Here is a 22216-nt window from a genome sequence, read left to right as displayed (position 1 = left end):
TTATCCACACCAGCTTTAATGCCACAAACCGCACCTGTGCATACGTGGGCCTCTTCCGTAGCACGCCAAACTGGCGCTGACCCTGAAAGAGGGCCTAGTGCTGATCTCTCTGGGGGAGGAGGAAGGGGTAGTCAATTTGGGCGCTTTCTATCATGCCTCGCCCCCCTCCACTGCACTGCTGTGCCAGTTTCTTTTTTTTTTCCTCACTCTCCTCTGCCGTCTCTGCTGTCAGTGTTTGTGCTGCTTTTCCTGGCCTTCCGATCATGTCTCCAAGTTGAGAATCTGCTCCAATTCTGAGGAGGGAAGGAGGGTTCACGGGCTCTTCTGGGCGGCGATTCATCTACACCTGGCATTTTCACCTGCGTCCCGGCGTGGAACCGCTAGTTCCAAAATCCAGTATGCCAAGCGGCTTCCATTCCGCACCCTCTGATGCCACGTTGCTCTCCCGATGTCTCCGACACCTCAGGGCTAGCCGCGGAGCATGACGGGAGCTCCTGACGGGAGGTCATAGAGTACGGAAGATTGTTTTGGATTGGCGTGGGGCGAATTGTTTTGGACTGGCGTGGGGCAGATTGTTTTGGTCTAGTGTGGGTCAGATTGGAGTCGGGCAAAAAGTTTTGGACTGGAGTGGGCCAGATTGTTTGGACTGGCATTGAAGTGGTGCAGATTGTCTAAGATTAGAGTGGGGCAGATTGTTTTGCATTTGCATAGGGCAGACTGTTTTGGACTGGCATGGGACAGATTGTTTTGGTGTGGAGTGGGGCAGACTGTTTTGGATTGAGTGGGGCAGATTACTGGTAGGGCATACTGGAGTGGGGTAGATTGTTTGAGATTGGACGGGGTAGATTGTTTTACATTACAGTGGGGAAGACTGTTTTGGATTGGAGTGGGGCAGATTGTTTTGGAATGGAATGCAGCACATTGTTTTGAGGCAGATTGGAGTAGGGCAGATTGTTTTAGATTATAGTGGGGGCAGGTTGTTATTGATTACAGTGGGCAGATTGTTTCGGACTGGTATGGAGCAGATTTTTTGAATCGGAGAAGGGCTGATAGCAGTGGCACAAACTGGAGTAGGGTAGATTGTTTTAGACTGGAGTGGAGCAGACTGGAGTAGGGCAGATTGTTTTGATATAGCGAGGGGCAGATTGCAGTGGCACAGACTGGGGTGGGGTAGATTGTTTTAGATTACAGTGGGGGAGATTGTTAGGGACTGGAGTGGGGCAGATTGCTTTATTGGAGTGGGGCATATTCTTTAGGATTGAAGTGGGCGGATCGTTTTGGATTGAGGTGGGCCAGAATGTTTGGATTGGAGTGGGGCAAAGTGGAGTGGGCAGATTATTTTGGATTGGAGTGCGGCAGAAGGAGTTGGATTGGAGTGAGACAGATTGCAGTGGGGTACATTGTTCTGGATTGGACTGAGGCAGATTGGAGTGGGGTAGGAGGTTTTAGATTGGAGTGGAACATATTATTTTTATTGGAGTAGAGCAGATTGGAGTGGGGCAGATTGTTCTGCATTGGTGTGGGGCAGATTGTTTTGGACTGGAGTGGGCCAGACTGTTTTGGAGTAGGATAGATTGGCTTGGACTGGCATAGGTCAGAATGTTTTGAAGAATCGGGCAGATTGTTTTTTACTGAAGTGGAGCAGATTGGAGCGGGGCAGGTTATTTTGGACTGGAGTGGGGCAAACTGTTTTGAATAGGGGCAGACTGTGTTGGATTCGTGTGGGGCAGATTGTTTTGGATTGGAGTGAGGCAGATTGTATTAGATTGGAGTAGGGCAGACTGGAGTGGGGCAGATTGTTTCAGATTACAGTGGGGCAGACTGTGTTGGATTGGAGTGTGGCAGATTGCTTTATTGTAGTAGGGCAGAATGTTTTGTATTGGAGTGGGGCGGATTGGAGTGGGCCAAATTGTTATTATTGGGGTGGATCAGAATGAAGTAGGGTAGATTGTCTTGAATCTGAGAGGGGCAGATTGCAGTGCTGCAGACTGGGGTGGGGTAGATTGTTTTAGATAGGAGTGGAGCAGACTGGAGTTGGGTAGATTGTTTTAGATTGCAGTGGGGCAGATGGTTTTAGAGTAGAGTGGGGCAGATTGTGTTGGATTGGTGTGGGGCAGATTGAGGTAGGGCAGACTGGAGTAGGGTAGACTGTTTAAATTTGGAGTGGGGCTGATTGTTTTGGATTGGAGTGAGGCAGATTGTTTTGGATTGGAGTGAGGCAGATTGGAGTGGGGCAGATTTTTTTAAAGATTAGAGTGGGGCAGATTTTTTTTAAAGATTAGAGTGGGGCAGATTGTTTTGGACTGGCTGGGGCAGATTGTTTTGCACTGAATGGGGCAGATTGTTTTGGACTAGCGTGGGGGCAGACTGTTTTGGATTGGAGTGGGATAGACTGTTTTGGATTGGAGTGGGGCAGATTTGTTTTTAGATTAGAGTGGGGTAGATTGTTTTAGATTAGAGTGGGGCAGATTGTTTTGGACTGGCGAGGGGCAGATTGTTTTGGACTGGCGTGGGGGCAGACTGTTTTGGACTGGCGTGGGGGCAGACTGTTTTGGACTGGCGTGGGGGCAGACTGTTTTGGACTGGCGTGGGGGCAGACTGTTTTGGACTGGCGTGGGGGCAGATTGTTTTGGATTGCAGTGGGGCAGATTCGAGTGGGCAGTTTGTTTTGGTTTGGAATGTGGCAGACTGGAGTTGGGCAGATTGGAGTGGGGCAGGTTGTTTTAGATTAGAGTGGGGCAGGTTGTTTTAGATAAGAGTGGGGCAGGTTGTTTTAGATTAGAGTGGGGCAGACTGTTTTGGACTGGCGTGGGGCAGACTGTTTTGGACTGGCGTGGGGCAGACTGTTTTGGACTGGCGTGGGGCAGATTGGAGTGGAACCGATTGTTTTGAATTGGAGTGGAGCACATTGCAGTGGTGCAGACCTGAGAGGGGTAGATTGTTTTCGATTGGAGCGGGCCAGAGTGTTTTAGATTACAGTGGGGCAGATGGTTTTGGATAGGAGTGGGGCAAAATGTTTTTGGATTGAAGTGGGTAGAATGTTTTGGATTGGAGTTGGGCATATTGGAGTGGGCAGATTGTTTTGGTTTGGACTGGAGGCAGATTTGACTGGGGCAGCTTGTTTTGTATTGGAGTGTGGCAGAAGGTTTTGGATTGGAGTGTGGCAGACTGGAGTGTGGCAGACTGTTTTATATTAGAGGGGGCAGATTGTTTTGGATTGGTGTGGGGCTGATTGATTTGAACTTGCGTGGGGCAGATTGTTTTGGACTGGCATGGGGCAGATTGGAGTGAGGCAGAATGTTTGGACTGGAGTGGGCCAGATTGTTTTGCAGTGGGGCAAGTTGTTTTGGACTGGCATGGAGCAGATTTGTTTTGGACTGGCATGGGGCAGACTGGAGTGGGACAGATTGTTTTAGATTGGAGTGGGGCAGATTGGATTGGGTTACATTGTTTTGGTATGGAGTGGGGACGATTATTTTGGATTAGAGTGAGGCACAATTATTTTGAAGTGGGGCAGATTGTGTTGGATTAGAGTGAGGCAGATTGTTTTGGACTGGGGCAAATTGCCGTAGGCTAGACTGGAGTGGAGCAGATTGTTTTAGATTGGAATGGCGCAGACTGTTTTAGATTACAGTGGGGCAGGACTTTTGGATTGGAGTGGGCAGACTGTTTTGGATTGGAGCAGATTGTTTGGATTGCAGTGGACAGATTTGAGTGGGCAGATTCTTTTGGTTTGGAGTGGGGCAGCTTGGAGTAAAACAGATTGCAGTGGGTCAGATTGTTTTGGACTGAAGTGGGGCAGATTGGAGTGAGGCAGATTGTTTTAGATTGGAGTGGGGCAAATTATTTTAGATTGGAGAGTAGCAGATTGTTTTGGATTGGGGTTGGACAGATTGGAGTGAGGCAGATTTTTCCTGAATTGGTGTAGGGCAGACTGGAGTGGGACAGATTATTTTGGACAGAAATGGGGCAGATCTGAGTGGGGAGGGTTGGGAGGATTGGAGTGTGGATTGGGGTGAGTGGTTTGGATTGAAGTGGAGTGGATGGATTGGTTTGAAGTGGACTGGATTGGTCAGGGATGGACTAGATTGGTTTGGGGTTGTTTAGATTGGTCAGGGGAAGACTGGATTGAGAGAGGTGGATTGTATTGGTCAGGGGGGACTGGTTTGAGAGGGATGGATCGGATTGGGAGGGGTGAATTGGTGTGGTGAGGTGGTATGGACTGGTGTTGTTTGGAATGGGGTGGATTGGATTGGAGTGGGGTAGATTGGGGTGTACTGCCCGATTATGTTTTAAAGCATTATTTCTGAAATTACACACAAAAAAGAAACAATGTCGCTTTGCAATATTTAGAACAGGATAATAGTCCTATTTTGAGAACAGTTCCCACAAGCGAAAACAAAACATGAGTGCAAAGTGAGAAAAAAAGACTTGGCAAAATAAAATAAAAGTTAAAATAAAACTTTGCAATTTTGTTTGTCCTGCTGGGCATATTTTTGCCAGTCACACACCTTCTGTTTGCAGGGTCACAGAAGTTAAAAAGAAGTACCTCAATCACTTCAGCGGCAGCGGATGGGCACTGATTAAGTTGAATCAATCAGTGCTTGGTCCCTGCTCCACAGATAGGAACGGAAATGATGCTAGGCCCACAGTGACCAATTACAATGCTGTAAACATGAGTGCTATGCAAGCCAACAATGGGTAAGGAACAGGCTGACTAAGCCCACTGTAAGATTACAATATTCTCAAAGAAACAGCGCATCTGCTATCTAGCTGAGACCTAAAAATGGCAGGCAAGACTATTTTCCATGCATCATTTGCAATGCTCAGTTTTGTTCCAATACCCATTTCCGAGTAGTGCCCTCGAAGGATTGATCACAGGAGCATGTGACCAGAGAAATCATCATATAAATCGTCCTATGCAATATAGAAGAAAGTGCCAGGAAAACCGCCAACCTCTAAAGAGTGTCCCTGTCAACACAGAACTCCTGAGCCAAAACAAAATAGAATCACTGACTCAAAGGCTCTCATTCTGGCCCCACTACCTTAGATTAGCCCTACACAAGTATCTCAATCTAAACCATCAGACTCTGGTAACAGTATCCATTTGCCCGATCCGAAATCCAGAATAAACCAAGATTCTTGACTTTTTGTGTACACTCTGCAAGCTTAACCTGAAGAACCAAAGGGTGTGGACAGAGTGATGGAGGAAAAAAAAATGCTGAAGGCTAGAAGTGTAATTTATTTTTAACTGCCTTAAATAGTAACCCTCTGATCCCTAACCTATAATCAATCTAGTTCATGATCAAAATCAAGTCAAATGCTTCTTCTGGGCAATTTGCCTATAAGCACATTTGAGTACTGTTGGTTTGCGGGTTTAAGTTCAGCAGGGCTGGGACAGCACAACTGATGGAGATACAGAAAGACCCAAGTTTCACTTATTGTGCATTAACCAAAGCCACTGTGATGCGGGTTTTTAAGCAGATGTAGCAAAAGCCCTTTCGAAATAGCACACATTGCCATAATAGATGGACAGAAATAAATATCTGGAGTGTGTTTACGTACCCACAACTATCATTCACATTCCCCTGCATTGTGCCATAGAGGAATGTTTACACAAAGTGCAGAGGAATATCTACAGTCCCAATGAATACACTGCACTTCTTCTTCTTCTACCTGGTATGCTATTGCCATTGAAATTTGGAATCCAGTTCACAGCAAGAGAAAGGAAAAAGAACCAAAGCAGTACCATCAGTTAAGAAGGGACTGAAACTACTTCTGACATCCTGCAGGCAAAAGGGTTACAAAAACGTCCCTGACCATTTGATTGGATTGGCACAGTGTAGAGCGCCTAGCCTCTGCCCATTTGCACAGGAAACTATAGACATTATGACTTCTAAGTGGTGACAAATCGAATCATCTTCGCAAGTCTTAGAAGATGAATACCTATTGTGGAACATTGTGGTTATACTCGCATTTCTGCAGGCAACAATGACATAAGTTCAATTAGTTCAGATACTTTTACACCACATCAGTCTCTCAATCAAGATGATCAATCACGAGGGAGATATGGTATAGTGGAGAACACATTTTCCACATTTATTGTGCATCCCTTAATCAAAGGGCTGCACCACATTATCAAGACACATGCAGAGCTGTGTTTTTGCACATTTTTACTGTGCAAAACCAGATGTTCGTCTTAAGTGATTGCAAATCCATGGTCAGAATAAAGTCTTGCACTCAAAATTATACACGCCGGAACCAAGCAAACACAAGGAGCCTCCTGCTAGCATTGATGGGACAGTCAAAACAGCCCAGCATCACAGATGAAAAGAATATTGTCTGGGGCAAGGATACCCTATGCAGCCTGGATGAAGGCTCACATTGACACTCTTAATCCACCAATTATTAATAAAAGATGAAAAATGCAGAAAACCATATACGGCCGACTACTGAGCTGGTCACTTGGTGCCTTTCTAGAGGTAGAAGGGCAGCAAAAGAAGCCATTTACAATGTAATGCTGCAAGAGATAACAGCGGAGATTATCGGCTTAAGGAAGATGATTTTTATTACATGCTAACACTGAAGTTACACCTCAAGATGGCTTGAAAGTCAGTAGTGCAAACATATGGCAAAACTTTATGACCAAGCGATTGCACCCTTCATGTACTACCTGGCCCTTTCCTTCACACGGACCAGCTGCCACGCCTCCAGCGCGCCCAGAAAGTATCAATATCTCTCAAACCGACATTGCAAGAGGTGCTGTCGTGATAAGGTGGCGGGTTCCTTGTGCAAGTCCAGATAGGAGGATTTGGCGGAGGTCAGCGGAGGAGGGCGATCTGCCACGAAATTGTGAAATTTACTTAACTGTTATCTGGGAGGTCACCAGGGCTGCAAACTAATTAAAATTGATTTAGTCAGTGACATTCACACTCGTTGCACAGAAAGAATCATTTGCCGCACATTAGTTTATCTGCCAAAGGTACAGGTCAGGGTAACACTGAACTTATCGCTCTCACCTATCAAGGCATGACAACCCATCAACCTAAAGGTGTGAAATCCATTTCAGAGGCCAAAGTAACAATTAAAGTAGTCATTTTAAAGGAACAGCGACAGGCACCGCATTATTGGAATGGTTGCCAACCGGTTGACTCCCGAGGACCCCCCCACTGATCCACTACTGGAAGCCGGGGACCCCCAAGCAGTTTGTACGACTTAAATTTCAAACATTAATACTCGAAATACTAAATATATAATATTATATTGAAAAAATATGCACAAATTAATGGAAGGTTGTTGCTGCATCTTGGCCACTAACTTTTCAATGTTTGATTTTATTTAGGAAAGCTGACTCCTCAGGTCACATTCTACATTTCCGAAGCGATTTTTGTTTTTATTTTTAGATACATAAGAATTGAGAAAGCTTTTTCACATAAATGTGTGGTGGGGAAAGAAAATAAAACAATAAGGGCCCCTCATCTCTCCATAGCCTCTTGGTCACATGTTAATACATTTGTTTTATAGCGCCTCTCGTACCAGTGCAGGGTGTTGGAGCACCCTACAGGTGACTACAAGGAGTAGGATTCACATATCATCCACACTGGTAGGCATTTTCTTAGAGTGTTTGGTCTGGAGAGGCACAGTCTCAGGATTCAGAACATAACTCTGTGGTTAGCATGGTGAATAAGAATGCATTTAAGCAAAGGACAATGAAAGACTGAGGAAATAAATCATAACTTTCTAGTTTATGCCATGCAGTTTGCATGCAGCTCTTTGATGGCATTTCATAGCTCACTGTGCTAGATTATGATCATAACTTGCGAACAGCACAGTAACAAAAGGATCTCTGTGTCAAAAGCAGTAACCCACTGTGCTATGCACATAAAATATTGTTCTTTGCATGATGCACGTTCTGTGCAGAAGGCATATTAACCATCTGGGATATACTTAGATGGGTCAAAATTGCCACCAGACAAAACTCTCATCTCTCTCCAGCAGGTACATTAATCACAAGAGTTATCTTGATGCTTTTATTGTTTTCAATCAGAAAGCTGCTGGATGAACAAGGAACTTTGCAGTAGTTTTAAAGCTGCTGCACAAATGCAGTAATAAATATGAAAGCACGCAGCCAGAGGCCCCAGTTGGAGAACTGCCTTCCTCAGACCCAGGCCTGCGGACCCCCTGGGAATGTCTCACGGACCCCTGGGGGTCCTTGGACCACAGGTTGGAAACCACTGATATAAGGTGTTTGGTCCGCCAGGGGAGGTTCAATTTTTTTCAAGCAAAACGCACAGGAAACAGCACCATTTAGACCTTCATATTTTATTCCGGCTACAAAAACATAGCCTAGTCTTATGCAGTTAAAAATCAAGTGTTCTTGCAGGTGAATAATCTTTGCAGTTTTAGCCCCACTGGCCTAATTGTAATCAGGAAAGCTCCCATAATTTTCATGGTCATGGACATTGATTTTTTTGTTTTCACTCAGTTATGGGGTTAGCGATTACAGGAAGGTTTGCAGTAATTGTTCAAGTTAGCCGCATTCTGTTTTCAGATTTTCATTACAGAATTTAAAACTAAAAAGAAGATGTATGCTGCTGGAATGAGGAAAAAACTTATGGTGTGATTCATTCTGCACTTCTGTCATCTCAAAGCGCTGCAAATAACAGATGATACTAATACTACACAGAGAAGGAAGTGATCTTGCTGGAACTGAAACTTTTAACTAGGGAAGGGTGGACAATTCCACTCCGCCAGCGGAGTTTGCAGAGTTTTGCCCACTCCGGAATCTATTTGGAGCACGGGGTTCTGGCAAAATTCTGCCAAACGCTACGTAGCGGAGTTATTACTTGCGTGTCAGGCGCCAATGTTAAGTTGGCAAGTTGCGACCCCTGTGCGATTTTCAGGGGCTAGAACATCTCCCAACGAGATTTCTCAATGCGAGAGGTGATGGCAGGTTGCGACCGTTCACGTTGAGAAAGCTGCACTCAAGAAGAAAATTTATTCAAGCGGCTGAAACAGCAGCATCCTCTGGCGTGCTGTGTGGTGCCTTTCGTGCTTTTACAGCACAGGACAAGCTCTCTGTGTTAAAAATCAGCTTGTGCCCACTCAGGGAACTCTGCAGAATCTGGTAGAGTTTAAAGTAACTCAGTGAAACTCTGCAAGACATGCCCAGTTGTGAGCTTCAAGTTTCTTAGCCAACTTCCTGGAGACATAGCACTGAAGAACACAGGACGGGCTTCTCATCACTTAAGCTTCAAGAAAACAGCTCAATAACAAGCAAGCACTGGCAAAGCTAAGAGGTCTTGCCTATGCAGGAGCTACTGGCTTTGACATTGCCTTTTAGCCATGTTGTACAGCAGTGTGGCTGCTGCCCAAACTTACTAAAAGTTAGGCCAGCGTTAGCCACGTCATATCACTTTTTTCTTATGGAGAGTGGGCAACACGGCAACATGGACAACGGGAGGGTGGGATTTACCACGCAATATGGACAATGGGTGGGTTGGAGGTAACAATCAACAAAGGCAACAGAAGGGAACAAGCAATACAGGCAAATGGAGAGTAAAAAAAACACTATGATAAGGCCAGCACTTTTTTTCTTACAAAATAACTTAAAGATATGCAACCACACGGGCCAGCATACAGAAAGAAAGACATATAACTTTGTAACTATCCCCCCAGAGACTCTGCTCATTTAACATGATTTAAAGTGTATTCCTTCCTATTGCACTGTCAGGACTTATCAATGGTTATTAATGGACACATAACTGGGCGCAAGGTTGGTTTAAACAACTCTTGAAGATGTTCTTAGACAAGACCATCTGTTAATAAAATGATGACTACATGCTGTTGGGGGTTGCAGTGCCAGATGGCACAGCTCGGTGGTTTGCTTCAGCCCAGATCTGGTATTCTTTAAAGAAGAGTGGTGGGGTTGAGAAGTCATGCTGGGCACAATGAGTTGTCCCAAAATCATGTCTGCTGGGTCAGGTTTCCATATGCAATGGAAGTAAAAAAGCAAGTTCATTTTGTGGGATTACATAAAAAGGCTAATATTATTCAACTGCAAATCAGTGGAGGCAGCATGATCTCCATTGTGGCAAGAACATGTGGTGTAGTGGGTAATAGCAGAAAGAGAAATTCAGAGACTCAAGCCCAGGCTGGAGAAGAGAATTCCATCACCACCATATGCTCAGATTCAACACTACACTAGAGAACAGTACAGTAGCATTCTATTAGTTAACATGCTGATAGATTTCAGTGGGATACAATGTGATAGTCTTACAGAGTACTTGTAATTTTGAATAGTGTTAGTTGGATAGCGTGTTACCACTCTGTGTTGTGTTCTGTAGTCCTCAATTTTTGAACTTTTGTTTTTAATAACCATTGAACAAAATGCATTGCATGTAGTGGTGGAACAAGTAAAACTATAGGCAGGGGGGCAAAGCAAGCATGGCCAAACCCTCCAGTAAGGTTAGACAGAGAGGGTTGTGGGAGGGACTGTGTGGGGGGCACCAAATGAAAGACGAAGGGAGCTGGGCAGGACAGGTAAGTCACATGATGGTCAGGGAACGGGGGGGCCAAAGTGGGCGCAGCAAGAAAGACCTCAGATGGCAGGAGGAGGGAGGGCAGGAGCAAGTAATGTATGAATTGCATCCCTTCTTAGACCCTTGATGTTTCACAGAGTTTCTGGTGCAAAGAACACAACAGGTCTGATCACAAGAGGGTCAGTATACTCTAACCAGTGTCTAAATCTTCTATGTGTGCATGAGTAGGAATTACGAGTTTGGAGGTATTTATCGTATCCGATAATAAATGCGTTAAATACCACAACCCTTCTTAAGTTTCAAAGGGTCAAACCTGCTGAAATTTAATGGGTGAAATATAATAGGCGAAATGTGTATGGTATTTACTGTACCATGCAAATTTGGTGTGTTAAACACTCAAGTCCACAGATTATTCTCTAAAACCCTGTAATAGGCGCTATTCATCGCACCCGGGCTCAGTTTCTACTAATCTGATAGAAAACTACAGTCTGCAGGCATGGCTTTCACCTCTCTGTAAAGAATACATAAGGTCAGAAGTGAGGGCCGCTCTTTTGCATATCTGGCCCCTCATAACTTGAATAAGCTTTCCCTGGATACTCATGTGTACAAGAGTTTGTCCATCTTCAGAAAAAAACTAAAGCCATGGTTGTTCTGAATTATAGGTTGTCCCCCTCTCGTGTCCTCCCAGAGTATTGTTGTCCTTTTAACGCAAGGTTGCTCTTTCAGGAGTGAGCGGTTGCGTGTTACAAATAATTTACTGTACCAATTATCATCAGCAGGAGGATCTCAAACTTAAGTTGTTGGACACTATGGAATGTGCGGTTTACTGTAGAAACAAGAGTACGGGTGAGTTGGGTGGCAACATATAACTGGGAAAGTACTAGACTGTATATTGTACAGGTAGTTTTTGCACTATGGATTTTTATGCAGCACATATTTACAATTTGAGGGACAGTGATTTGTCCATGATCACATAATATATGGCAGTATCCTGAAGCTGGGATTAGATCCCTGGTCTGCTGGTTCCAAAGGTACAGCAAGCCATTGGAATCTGATAATAGTGCTGTTTATCAAATTTAGAGGTTGGACACAGGAGGCTCTGAGTAATTAACATGCTACCTGGTCCTCTGCTCAAATTTTGCAACAGACAAAAGGCACATCTGGTAGCATGGCTTTTCAAATGGTTAAAAAAAATATATACTTATTTTCCAATAAACGGAGCGTGAGTCAAGACAGTCTTGCCCAGGAGTGACAACTGAGAAGGCATAGAAAATGCTCCTAGTAAATGTATTTCTTCCTCAAAGATATATGGGATAATGTACCTCCTGCCACCCAGTAGGAGGATACTGCAAGTGAGCAAGGAGTTCTAAGACTATATAGAGGAACGAGGGCAAAAGCTGAGTTCATTTATTACATCATAGAACTCGGTGGCTTACAATATCCTTTTAACATACACTAGAGGTACTTTCTTGCTTATAATAGACGGGTACACCATCACCCTTTCCACAAAATGCTTAAATCCTTGTTCTGTTTCGCTTTAGGGTGAAGAGATAGGATGTGTGAAGAATAAGAGTATAATCTCTAGTACAAGATTAAGCACACCAAAAACAGTCAGATAGTTTGGGAAAAAGGATGCTAGAATCAGTGTATTATAATTGACATAAAAAGCATGCTGTAGCTCAGAATCTGTATAAGCATGCTGAGAGATTCTATCTTTTCTATAATTCCCTAAAGTGTGGCAAAAGAAGTATGTTAATAGAAATATCTACTTTTTGCTTGTAAGTGTTCATTTAGAAAAACAGAGCAGATAGGTAAAAGCTATGTTTTGTTTTCATTTTTTAAACTGAAGCTTTAATTAGGATCAGTGACCTTTCCCCTTCAATGCTGGGTCTAGCAGCAAAGACTAGTGACATTAGAACTCAACTGGAATACAGTTGATCGGCTAGGCATTTCTTTATTACAGGAGACTAGGTGCCTCATGTGTCACCTGTCATAAGAAAAATAGAGAATGGCTTTTACACAGAGAAGGCAGGCTCCCATGTATTATATTTATATATATATATATATATATATATAGCTAATAAGGGACAGTGCCCTTCATTGTTCTGTGTTCCCACTACACCACCCTACAAAAATAGAAGAGCTAAGGAATGTAGAAAGATGATTTAGTATTTTCCCTTATTTTTAATTGTGTGTTTATGTGTGTGCACCCCAGGGTAACTGATAAAAAAATAAACAAAAGTAGTGGCAACCCAAATATGTCTCACCTTTGGAACCTTCTGACTTTGTCAATGGATATTAACTTTGCTGTATAGCATCACAGATACGGTGAAGCGTGGGTAATCAGAAAAAGGCCTATTGCATCATTTTGTAATCACACGCACAACACAAGAATACGCAGCTACAAATTATGTGGTCGCTTTCTTTTTTTTAAATTTCCTAATACGACTCGGAAAGGCAAACAAAAAGAAAAAAGAATCACACAAAAGCATTTTTTGTTTTTGGAAAGCAGGTGAAGGGAAGCAACATGTGCAGAAGCAACAAGGCAGCCGGAGTGAGCTGAAGCAACATGGTGATCTGCAAACAATACAGAGAGAGGGTGTTGGAAGCAAGAGGGTGAGTAACGAAGTGTGGGGTAGAAAGGCCAACATGAGAGAGAGGAGAGAGCATAGAAACACATTGGCGAGAAAGGAATGCAGACAGAGGGAGTACACAAGGACAGCTGCTTCATGGAAGGGGCAGGGAAAAGCACACAGGTGAGAGACAGAGCAGGGTGGAGAGGGGAGGAGAAGCATACTAGAGAGACCACTAGAAAACACATGCAATCTTAAAGAGTGCATACACAAAACAAAAAAAGTGGCACCTGAAAAAGAGAGCAGTGTAAGGACACAGAAATGTGTCCCTGCTGCGGGGGAGGGACAAACACAAGAAGCAGAAGGAAAGCCCCCACACACACACACATGTATGAATAAAAAGTAAGCAAATGAGAGTTACAATGAAGTCAACCAATGGTAAGCAATAGGCGGGCACTATTATAGTGAGCTAACAATACATGTCACAATATACAGCACTTGCTTTATAGCAGACAATGCCTAAAACATTACTAATTGAAAAGGTTGCCTCTTTGGCCCAGATTTCATTGGTTATTGTCTTGCTCTTGTGACTGTATATGAAGATCTATGTTCTCTCTCCTTGGCCCATTAATGTAGTGTACCTTTTTAGGTCTTGACTACAAACAGCTTTTAGCTAATTTGCAGGAGACCTCTTATGGACAATGCCAAAAATCTTACAGTGGGCTTAAAGCCGACCATTGCTTACCATTGGTATGGCTTCATGGTCACTCATTTACTTACTTCTTTTATCGTCTTGTCCTCCCTCTTCTCGTGTTTGTCCGTCCCATCTAGCTTAGTCTCAATACCATCCTTCTGACTGGCGGTAATGTGTCCTTCCACTACTCACATTTAGAGAACTACTTTTTTCTTCTTCAGCACTTCAAGAGCGCGAGTCTTCTTACTCCCTTCATGTGCTGCTTACACCCTCGCAAATATCAACCCACTCCACTGCTTCCGTTTCATAAAGATAACACCCGCTCCTCAGTTACTCTTCTAACCCTCGCTGTCCCAAAAAGAAATAATTTTTCTTTTGATGAAGGGTCTAACGTAAATAGCAGATGCTTTTGAGGAAATAAGGTTTCAGTTCTTTTGTTTAAATTAAAGAGTTAAGTGGCATCCTCCATTTGGGATTGTTAAAAAAAAAACAATGGCATCATCGTCGTTCTGTACAACAGACACGTGTGTCTGGTGACACAAACTGGCATGTCATCACACCTGTGCACACCAAAAGACGCAGCTACCAGCAGTGGCGACGTCACGCGTGTTAGTAAGGCCAATAAACAGGCCAATAAGCTGCGACCTACTATCTTGCCAATGGCCTACTATGATGCCAATGTCTGTTTACAATCAGAGGCCGGCACACATTTTACTAAAAACTGGAAAAGGAAGCACGTCAATAATAGAAAAAATGATTCTTGAAAAACGAAAACGTGTCATACTATTTTCAAAATTAAGCTGATTCTTTTGTTTTACCTTCAGGTAAGTCACCACAAAATTACCCATTCACCACTGAACACACAGTTAAAAAGAGAGGGTACAGGTTCCGACGACTCTATTTGTAAGGTGCAATATGTTGTCCAAACGGACACCATCAACGGTGCTATAACAATTTTCAGAATGGGGTAGCTGTTATTATTATTACGTCGCGGAATTTATAGGGATTGTGAAAAATCTAAGCCTCACAAAACAGCAAGTGCAGAGAATGAGTCACGCCCTTCCAGAAAGTGACAGGTAAAAATGTGAAACTATGTAGTGCAGAAATATGGAAATCGGGTTTCAGCAAATATTTGTCATTTGCACATCATTAAGTAAAGTGTATTGATGATATTGAAATCTTTGTTTCCATCACACTTCAGAATTACAAAAAACGATCGATTTGTGCTTTCATAACTGCTCAATAATTTTGGAATATTTATAGTTAACTTAAAGGTATTTAAAATGTGCTGTGTTAGAAAAAAAAGATCAAGTAGCCTTTCCTTTCACACCAGCAAGACTGTCAAATAGTTCGTTTTACAAACTCCTCTCACTCTGCTGTCAGGGAGAGAGAACACCAGTTTCCATGTTAAAAGAATAAGCAGCTATTTGTCAGAAAACAGGGTCTGGCATTTGACCTGTCTCAAAATGTACGGGTATTGTTATAGCTTATTTACCTCGGAACTCTAGCTAGCATGGTTATTTTAGGAGTGCTGCAGCACCCTTACTTCCAGCGAATATGGACACCATGACCAATCCGGAACCTCTACCAAAACTTATTTTGTTAACGATTTTCTGCACTAAATATCACATCGCTCATAATACGAAGGGAAAAGCCTTTCAAATTAGTGTTGTAGTGAACAATGTAAGCACAGAGCTCCATCTAGTGGCGTAAATGAGAACAAGAAATGTCAAGAAGATTTAGGTTTTAACTTCAAGGTATACGGGGAACCAGCAGATGGGTTGAATAAACGGGAAGAAACGGAGTAAAACATGCATCCACTCTGCAATATATAGCAAAAACGTAAATGTTCCTTGTGATGGCTGCCACTCAAAGTAAAGATACGAGATGAGACGGGACAGGATGTGGCGATCCTACCAGAGCTTCCGCCTTGGGAACTAGTGGCGCAGATTCGAGTCTTGTCGTTGGCACAACATACAATGATTTTGAGCAAATCACTTAATTTCCCTGTGCCTAAAGAACATGAATGTGACCTTGTGTAGTGTAACTGGTGCTCATGTAAAGCGCTCCAAAACCTTTTGGTAACGTTTGCGATATTCAAAACTACAAAAAAGCATCTATGTTCCTGTTTTTGTAGCTTCACAGTGTTATACAGCAGTATGTAAATTAAAATCTAGGGGGTGGCGTGGACTTCCGCGGAGCACCAGTGCGCTCAAACTGCTCAGGGTGCTGCTTTCAGAGTGTTTGGAGAACTGGAGTGGCAGACACTATCGTTCCGTCGCCAGCTGGTACCCAGAGCGGTGAGGAAACCTTGGTGCCTGGAAAAGTTTTCCATCTTAAATGTTTTCCATTAACACAAAATGAACGCATAGACACATTAACAATGTTTGTAGAGAGATGACGTTAATTTACGTTTGAACTGACTATTGCTAATGTAGGTCTGAATTTAAATGACTAATGTTGGTTGAGATCTTTGTTAGTGACACATGAACATTTTATTTGTAGGTGAACTGGAATCCTAATTAATTACCTAATGTTTGCTTTCCTTTTCTTGCATGCGGAAATGTTTTTTCTTTTCTTCGTGATAATCATGGAATGTTTTAATAAATAGCGCATTCGTTTTAATGAATAGTGCATTCGAAAAGACACTTGCAGTGTACAGGCTGATTCTTGTATCTCATACTGTTAGATAGTATAAGTTTGAAGGACACAGAAGCTTGTATTGTGAGAAGTGGTGAGGACTTAACAAGCACATAATTGTATCATCTTGCTTTAACCTGATTGGACAGTCTGATAAGAACTATGGATAGGTGTGTAAAATATTGGAATTGTGTGTTTTAAGTAAGTGCAGTGTAGATTACAGTTTTAATGCAGCATAGAGCAGAACAAGGTAAGAGGTTTAGAGTACTCTCTCAGTGAGACCTGATTCTCATTTGTCCTTCCCTTTTGAGGCGACCCCTTGCTGGTTCGTCCTCTGATTTGTTAGAAGACTTTGATCTCATTTCAACTTTATATTATGTGATGTATTCATATTTTGATTATGAATCTATACTATAAACTGATTATTTGCTTCCTGTAAATCATTAACCTTTAATAACTTCACATGGTTTGAAACTTAAATACTATTTCTTGTGGAGCCTAATGTGTTTCAGATTTATTGAATTTATTCACTTGTTGACCAGACTCATTTGTGGAACTCGATCCATCCAACAGCGTATTATTGTTCTCGAATTAGTACAAAAAAAGCCCTAACACGCATTAGGCACACTGCCCTCAGGCACACTAAGGAGCACTAGAAGGAGCTAGTATTTGGTGTCTGCTAGACCGAACAAAGGAAAGTCGCAGCACTGAGGTTTAACTGTGACCGTGTTTGCAGGTGCACCTTTTGTAAGGTGGCAGGATTGGAGAACGCTGGAGAGACACCACGCTTCTACTGGGCTGTTAGGACCATGCATCTTGACAATCGGCTGGCTTGGCTCTGCGATATCATCTTCATCAAGAAGCCTCCTCGGGACAGCGACTAGAGAGCATGTGGAGGAATCCTCCCATAATGGCCCCTGGTGAGTGGAAGATCAGGTGATTAATCTAAATGGGTCTTAACCCTTTTGCTGCTAGGCCATTTTCCCATAGAATGCTAAGCACTTTTTTTTGGCTATTTGGGGTAGTTTGCGCAAAGGCCTCCATATTCTTTCCCCTCACGAGGTATCCACTCCAAATTTGAGTCCTTTTTTCCAACATCCTGGGGATTTCAACAGTACCCTGGGTTTGGGGATTCCTCTGGAGGGGACTATGAAAATAGGAAAAATATAGCGAAATTCTTGTTTTTGGGGGAAAAAGTGCTTAGCAAAAAAGCATGTTTATTTCCCTCCTAAAGTGGCATCAAAGAAAGGTTTGCTGTGCTAAAATTTTCATTTTTCCATCTATAAGGAACACGCAGAATTGAATAAAAAAAAAACCTTTTTTCCGCCCACAGTTATGGCCTTTTTCAAAGGGGTAGCCAGTTTTTCCTAATTTTCGTGCTTTCAACCTACTTCCAGTTCGTAATGGAAACCAGGGTGAAACCCATGGGTGATTCGGGAAAGCTATACATTTCTGAAAAGTAGAAAACTCTAAATTCAGCAAAAGGTCTTTGGTGTAGATCCCTCCAGGTTTTCCCAAACTCCTTATTGAAATAAAAAAATATTGAAAATGAGTACAAAAAAAACAGCCATTTGTGACAACATTTATATTTGTAACTTCTTGACATGACGGCCGATTTTCAAAAGCAATATACCATTACGTCTACTAAACCCTTCTGGCTGTGGGGATATACAGAGTTTGTAGGATTTTCAAGAGCTCCAGGTGCCCAGAGCCAACAACTGAACTGTACCTTACAATGTTTTTTGTGTACCAGGTATAGAGCAATTTACATGGTAAAATAGAAGGAGTGAAAATGGGTATCAAAGTAACCTATGTAATTCTAAACTAGACTCCAGATACAGAGTTTGTAAGCAGTGGTTATTTGTGCATCTCTGAATTTTGTGGGTACTCATAGTACTATATGATTCAGAGGGCATTTATCAAAATGTCTTATTTCTTACATACTGCCTTACATTTGGAAAGCACACATGGAGAGAAATACAAGTGGTAATAACAAATGTTCTACTATTATGTATTCCCACATGTCTCCTGATAAAAATAGTGTGTCACTTATGTGGGTAGGCCAACTGCCTGCAACAGAAAAGTGCCCGAAACACAACATAGACACATCACCTTTTTCTCCACTGAGAACTGGCCCTTGTTCTATGTGTGAATAGTTGTGCATTTTGGGCCCTACTAAGCAGGGACCTAGGAAAACACATTTCTGTGATAGAACATTCTGGAATCTGCAGGGAAGCACAAATTTCCTACTACATAACATTCCTCCGAAAGTCTCACCTCACTCGCTTGGGCAAGCCTAGTGCCCGCAACAGAAAAGTCCCCAAAATACAATGTGAACATTTCAACATTTTCTGTCACAAAAATGATCTTATCTGGCAATGGGGGTAGGAGCGTTTTTTTTTTTTTTTTTTTACTGTAGGTTGACGCAACCAGCAATTTCTGACACTCACTGGCCATCAATAAGAACTGACAACGTAATCTATAAACCGTGCTGAACATGTCACTTTTGTTTATACTGATGTCAGTACACACCTTCACAAACTCACATGAGATTAGGCCTCAACCTTGAGATGGAGAATCCAGTTCCCTGATTTCAGATGGTTGTTCTGTTTCTCGGAGATGGGATGCTCCACAGATACCTCTGCTTACAATTCATCTCCACTGTCGGAAGAACCCTATTTTACAGAACGCTTTTCCATAAAGGTGTTATTGAGTTAAACTTCATGCACACAAATCAATCGGTGTTCAGTAATGGCTGAACTACATCATGTGTTTGCTGATCTTTCAAATGTTTGTGAAAAGACACCTCATTTTCACCATGAACCAGTGTCTTATTTGCAGTGTTTCCTTGTAGTTCTTCATGCAAGCATAATTTGGTTGAGAAACACATATTTTTATTCACATACTAGCAAGTCTCCCAGTATATTTCTCAATCTGAATAGAACTGAGGGAACAAACATAACTACTGTACTCAGTCCTAAATTACACAGGCAGTGCCTGGGATCTACCTTCTAGCATGTCTCCGGCTACTTTAGGCGTAGTAAAAAGTGCTTTTCGCGGTGGAACAAGGTCTGACACGCTGAATCCAGAGCCAGTAATGGAGCTTCCGCTGACCCCTCCAGCTGAAGAGGACGAAGAAGACGCCGCCATCATGGTCTGTATGAAATAGACAAGAAAATGGAACACTCAGTCAGTGATCGAAATCTCAGACCTGCAACAGGGAAGATACGACAACAATCACATTTTTACTATATTACATCATCAAAATACCTTCCAATAACCTCCAACAAAATAAAAAGCCACAAAATATCCGCAAATTAAACACATTTGAATCATCCACCAAGGTGTGGACGAAGGGGTTAATAAGGAAAGTCTTGTACAACTGCCTGAATTCAACGAACACCACGTTACCCACTTTCTGCATCACTTATACAAAGTAAATAGGTAAACTCAAGACAGCATATGTGGCATGCAAAACATGTTTACTGTAATGTGTGAGAGAAATACTTGAACTAGAACAAAGGCAGTTCAAGTGCCGAAAGGGAGGACATAAACGTATAAACCGTCTACTAATAACAACAGATATATCAAGATGGTAGAAGAGGAGCTAAACATCAATGTCTTCATTGGGACACGGTTTGCTGTTTGTTTGCAACAATAAAAGTACATTTAATAATATACAGACTTTTTGCAGTTTTATGTAAAGTGGACCTGACCCCAATATGTTAGAGCGCCTTACATGAGCACCAGTTACATTACAGAAGTTCACATTCAGTTTTTTAGGCAAAGGGAGATTACGTGATTTGCACAGAATAACAGGATGTTGAGCCGATGCTGGGACTCGAACAAGGGTCCCCAGATGCAAAGTCGACAGCCCTGGCTGTAATGCCACGTCCTCTCCAACATAAAGCTTATTAAAAATGTACACTGTGATAATGATTGCAACGTTTGAAGGCTCACTTTACCATGTTCTGAGGGAAGTTTGTAGTTATTCACTGGTCACTGTGGGTCTAAACTGTTGATTAACTGGGGAAATTCAATGCTGATGCAGGGGTCGAGGCATCCGTGACCCTATACACACATTAGCTGAACCAAACATATTTGAAAAAAAAGCTAATCTGGTACGACTTTTGTAAATAAAAAAAACCTGCTGTATTATGCTGCCAAACTGAATTGGCTCAATTTCTAAGCTCCCTCCTAATGCACAAAACATTTGCCAGATCACCCTTTGAAAAAATGAAAACATTAACAGGACAATTCAATACTGAACTACATGGCTGAGTGTGTCAGTGTTTGAGTGCTCCCTGGATACTAGATATGTCCTTGGCACGTTTGACACACTCAAGGGTAAATAATTCTGTATTGGTTTTACATCCTTGTCCTGTGAAATACAACAACGTAAAGGAGTTCAAAGCAAATCATTTCCAACCGAGGAAACTGGTTCCTAGCAAGTCTGTGGGTCAACAGGAGTGTCCACTTGACTCCACTACAGCTAAGTCCCACTGCAATCTGGTGGGAGCAGGAGATCAAGGCAGAGGCGGAAGAAGGGGAGAGAACCTAAGCTGAGATGTCGTTGCTGGATGCCAGGCAAGCCACTGATGTTCATACTTGGTTAATTTAAGCCTGTCCACAATCTACCTTCGCTATCTAGATTACTCTTCTTAATTACAGCAGGTACGAGGCTGGCCGGGAAGGCACGCTTCTGTTCCTTAGACAGCGGGGATAAAACCCATCTCCTAGTAAGGTTTATGAATGGACCCCCAAAGGTACACCTTACAGAGAATCAGGATAATCCCTTATTACCAGGCACATAATAGTTTCGTGAACAGAGCTCGTACCACAGTTATCATGGCAATATACACAGTACCGTTCACTCATACTATCCATGTTAAATTAGAAAGGCCTGGGCAGCAGAATGTTCACTTCTGAGCTCTTTAAGGAGTAGTAAAACACCTCCAGAGGCTTCAGATGGCTCACTCACCATAACTAAGCAGCTGCTGTAACAGTCATTCACGAACAGTGCGCTAGAGGGACCTTTCAAAGACCCTCAAGTGCATAAGATACTCTTGATGGATCATAGGAAAGCTCAAGACACAGGGACATGTCAATAGCAGTGAAAAGCCGGCTCTAAGCAAGACAACCCCACACCAGTTCTGCAAGCATCGGCCTCAGCAACTTCATACATCTCATCCATACTTAAAGTCTGCACTGCCACTCCTTTCTAACCTGCATGGATTCTAAAAAAATGCTTACTTTGGGGTATAAATAAGTATTTGAGGTAAACTATCCCTCAAAGTAGCTCAGTTCACACCTTCTACTATTGGGGTTCCGCTTGGACAGGAATATATCGCAGGGACTGAAACTCAAAAAGTCGTAAGTACATATGAACATGCAGCTACATTTCCACAAACTGGCATTTCGGTAGGAAACGGACTTCGGTTCTGTGAGAGGGGGGAAATGGGGAGGGCACGAATGATGAAATACAAGCCTGAAAAACGCAATCATTCACTGCTGTCCGTTAGCTGAACTGAATGGCCATCGCATCCACAGTACTGAAAAGCTATATTCTCTGTCAGGAACTAAACGAAAAATGTGTGAATGCATCGGAAATGCGCACGCCTTTCATTCACTGGGCGCGGTCTGCTTCCTGAGCCCCATTGTTTCTCACTGGTGCGCCTGAGCCGGGTTCTCCTTGTTCCTGTGCCCTGGGATTTTGTTTCAACATTTGTTCATGGTAATTCTAGTGAAAACGCTTTTACACGTGTTGC

The 22216-nt window shown here is 42.7% G+C and overlaps 1 protein-coding gene across 1 annotated transcript in view; it reads right to left on the bottom strand.

The window, feature by feature from the left end:
- ANAPC16 (anaphase promoting complex subunit 16) overlaps positions 1-22216 on the bottom strand; it is a 170309-nt gene that overhangs the window by 80198 nt on the left and 67895 nt on the right. The window contains exon 2 of the mRNA XM_069240387.1: positions 19457-19604. Coding sequence (XP_069096488.1) covers positions 19457-19601 — 145 coding nt within the window. The 5' untranslated portion in view covers positions 19602-19604. The remainder of the gene's footprint in view (positions 1-19456; positions 19605-22216) is intronic.

Source organism: Pleurodeles waltl, chromosome 6, assembly GCF_031143425.1.
Source record: "Pleurodeles waltl isolate 20211129_DDA chromosome 6, aPleWal1.hap1.20221129, whole genome shotgun sequence".
NCBI classification, from domain to species: Eukaryota; Metazoa; Chordata; class Amphibia; order Caudata; family Salamandridae; genus Pleurodeles; species Pleurodeles waltl.
This window is presented reverse-complemented; position numbering and strand designations above follow the sequence as displayed.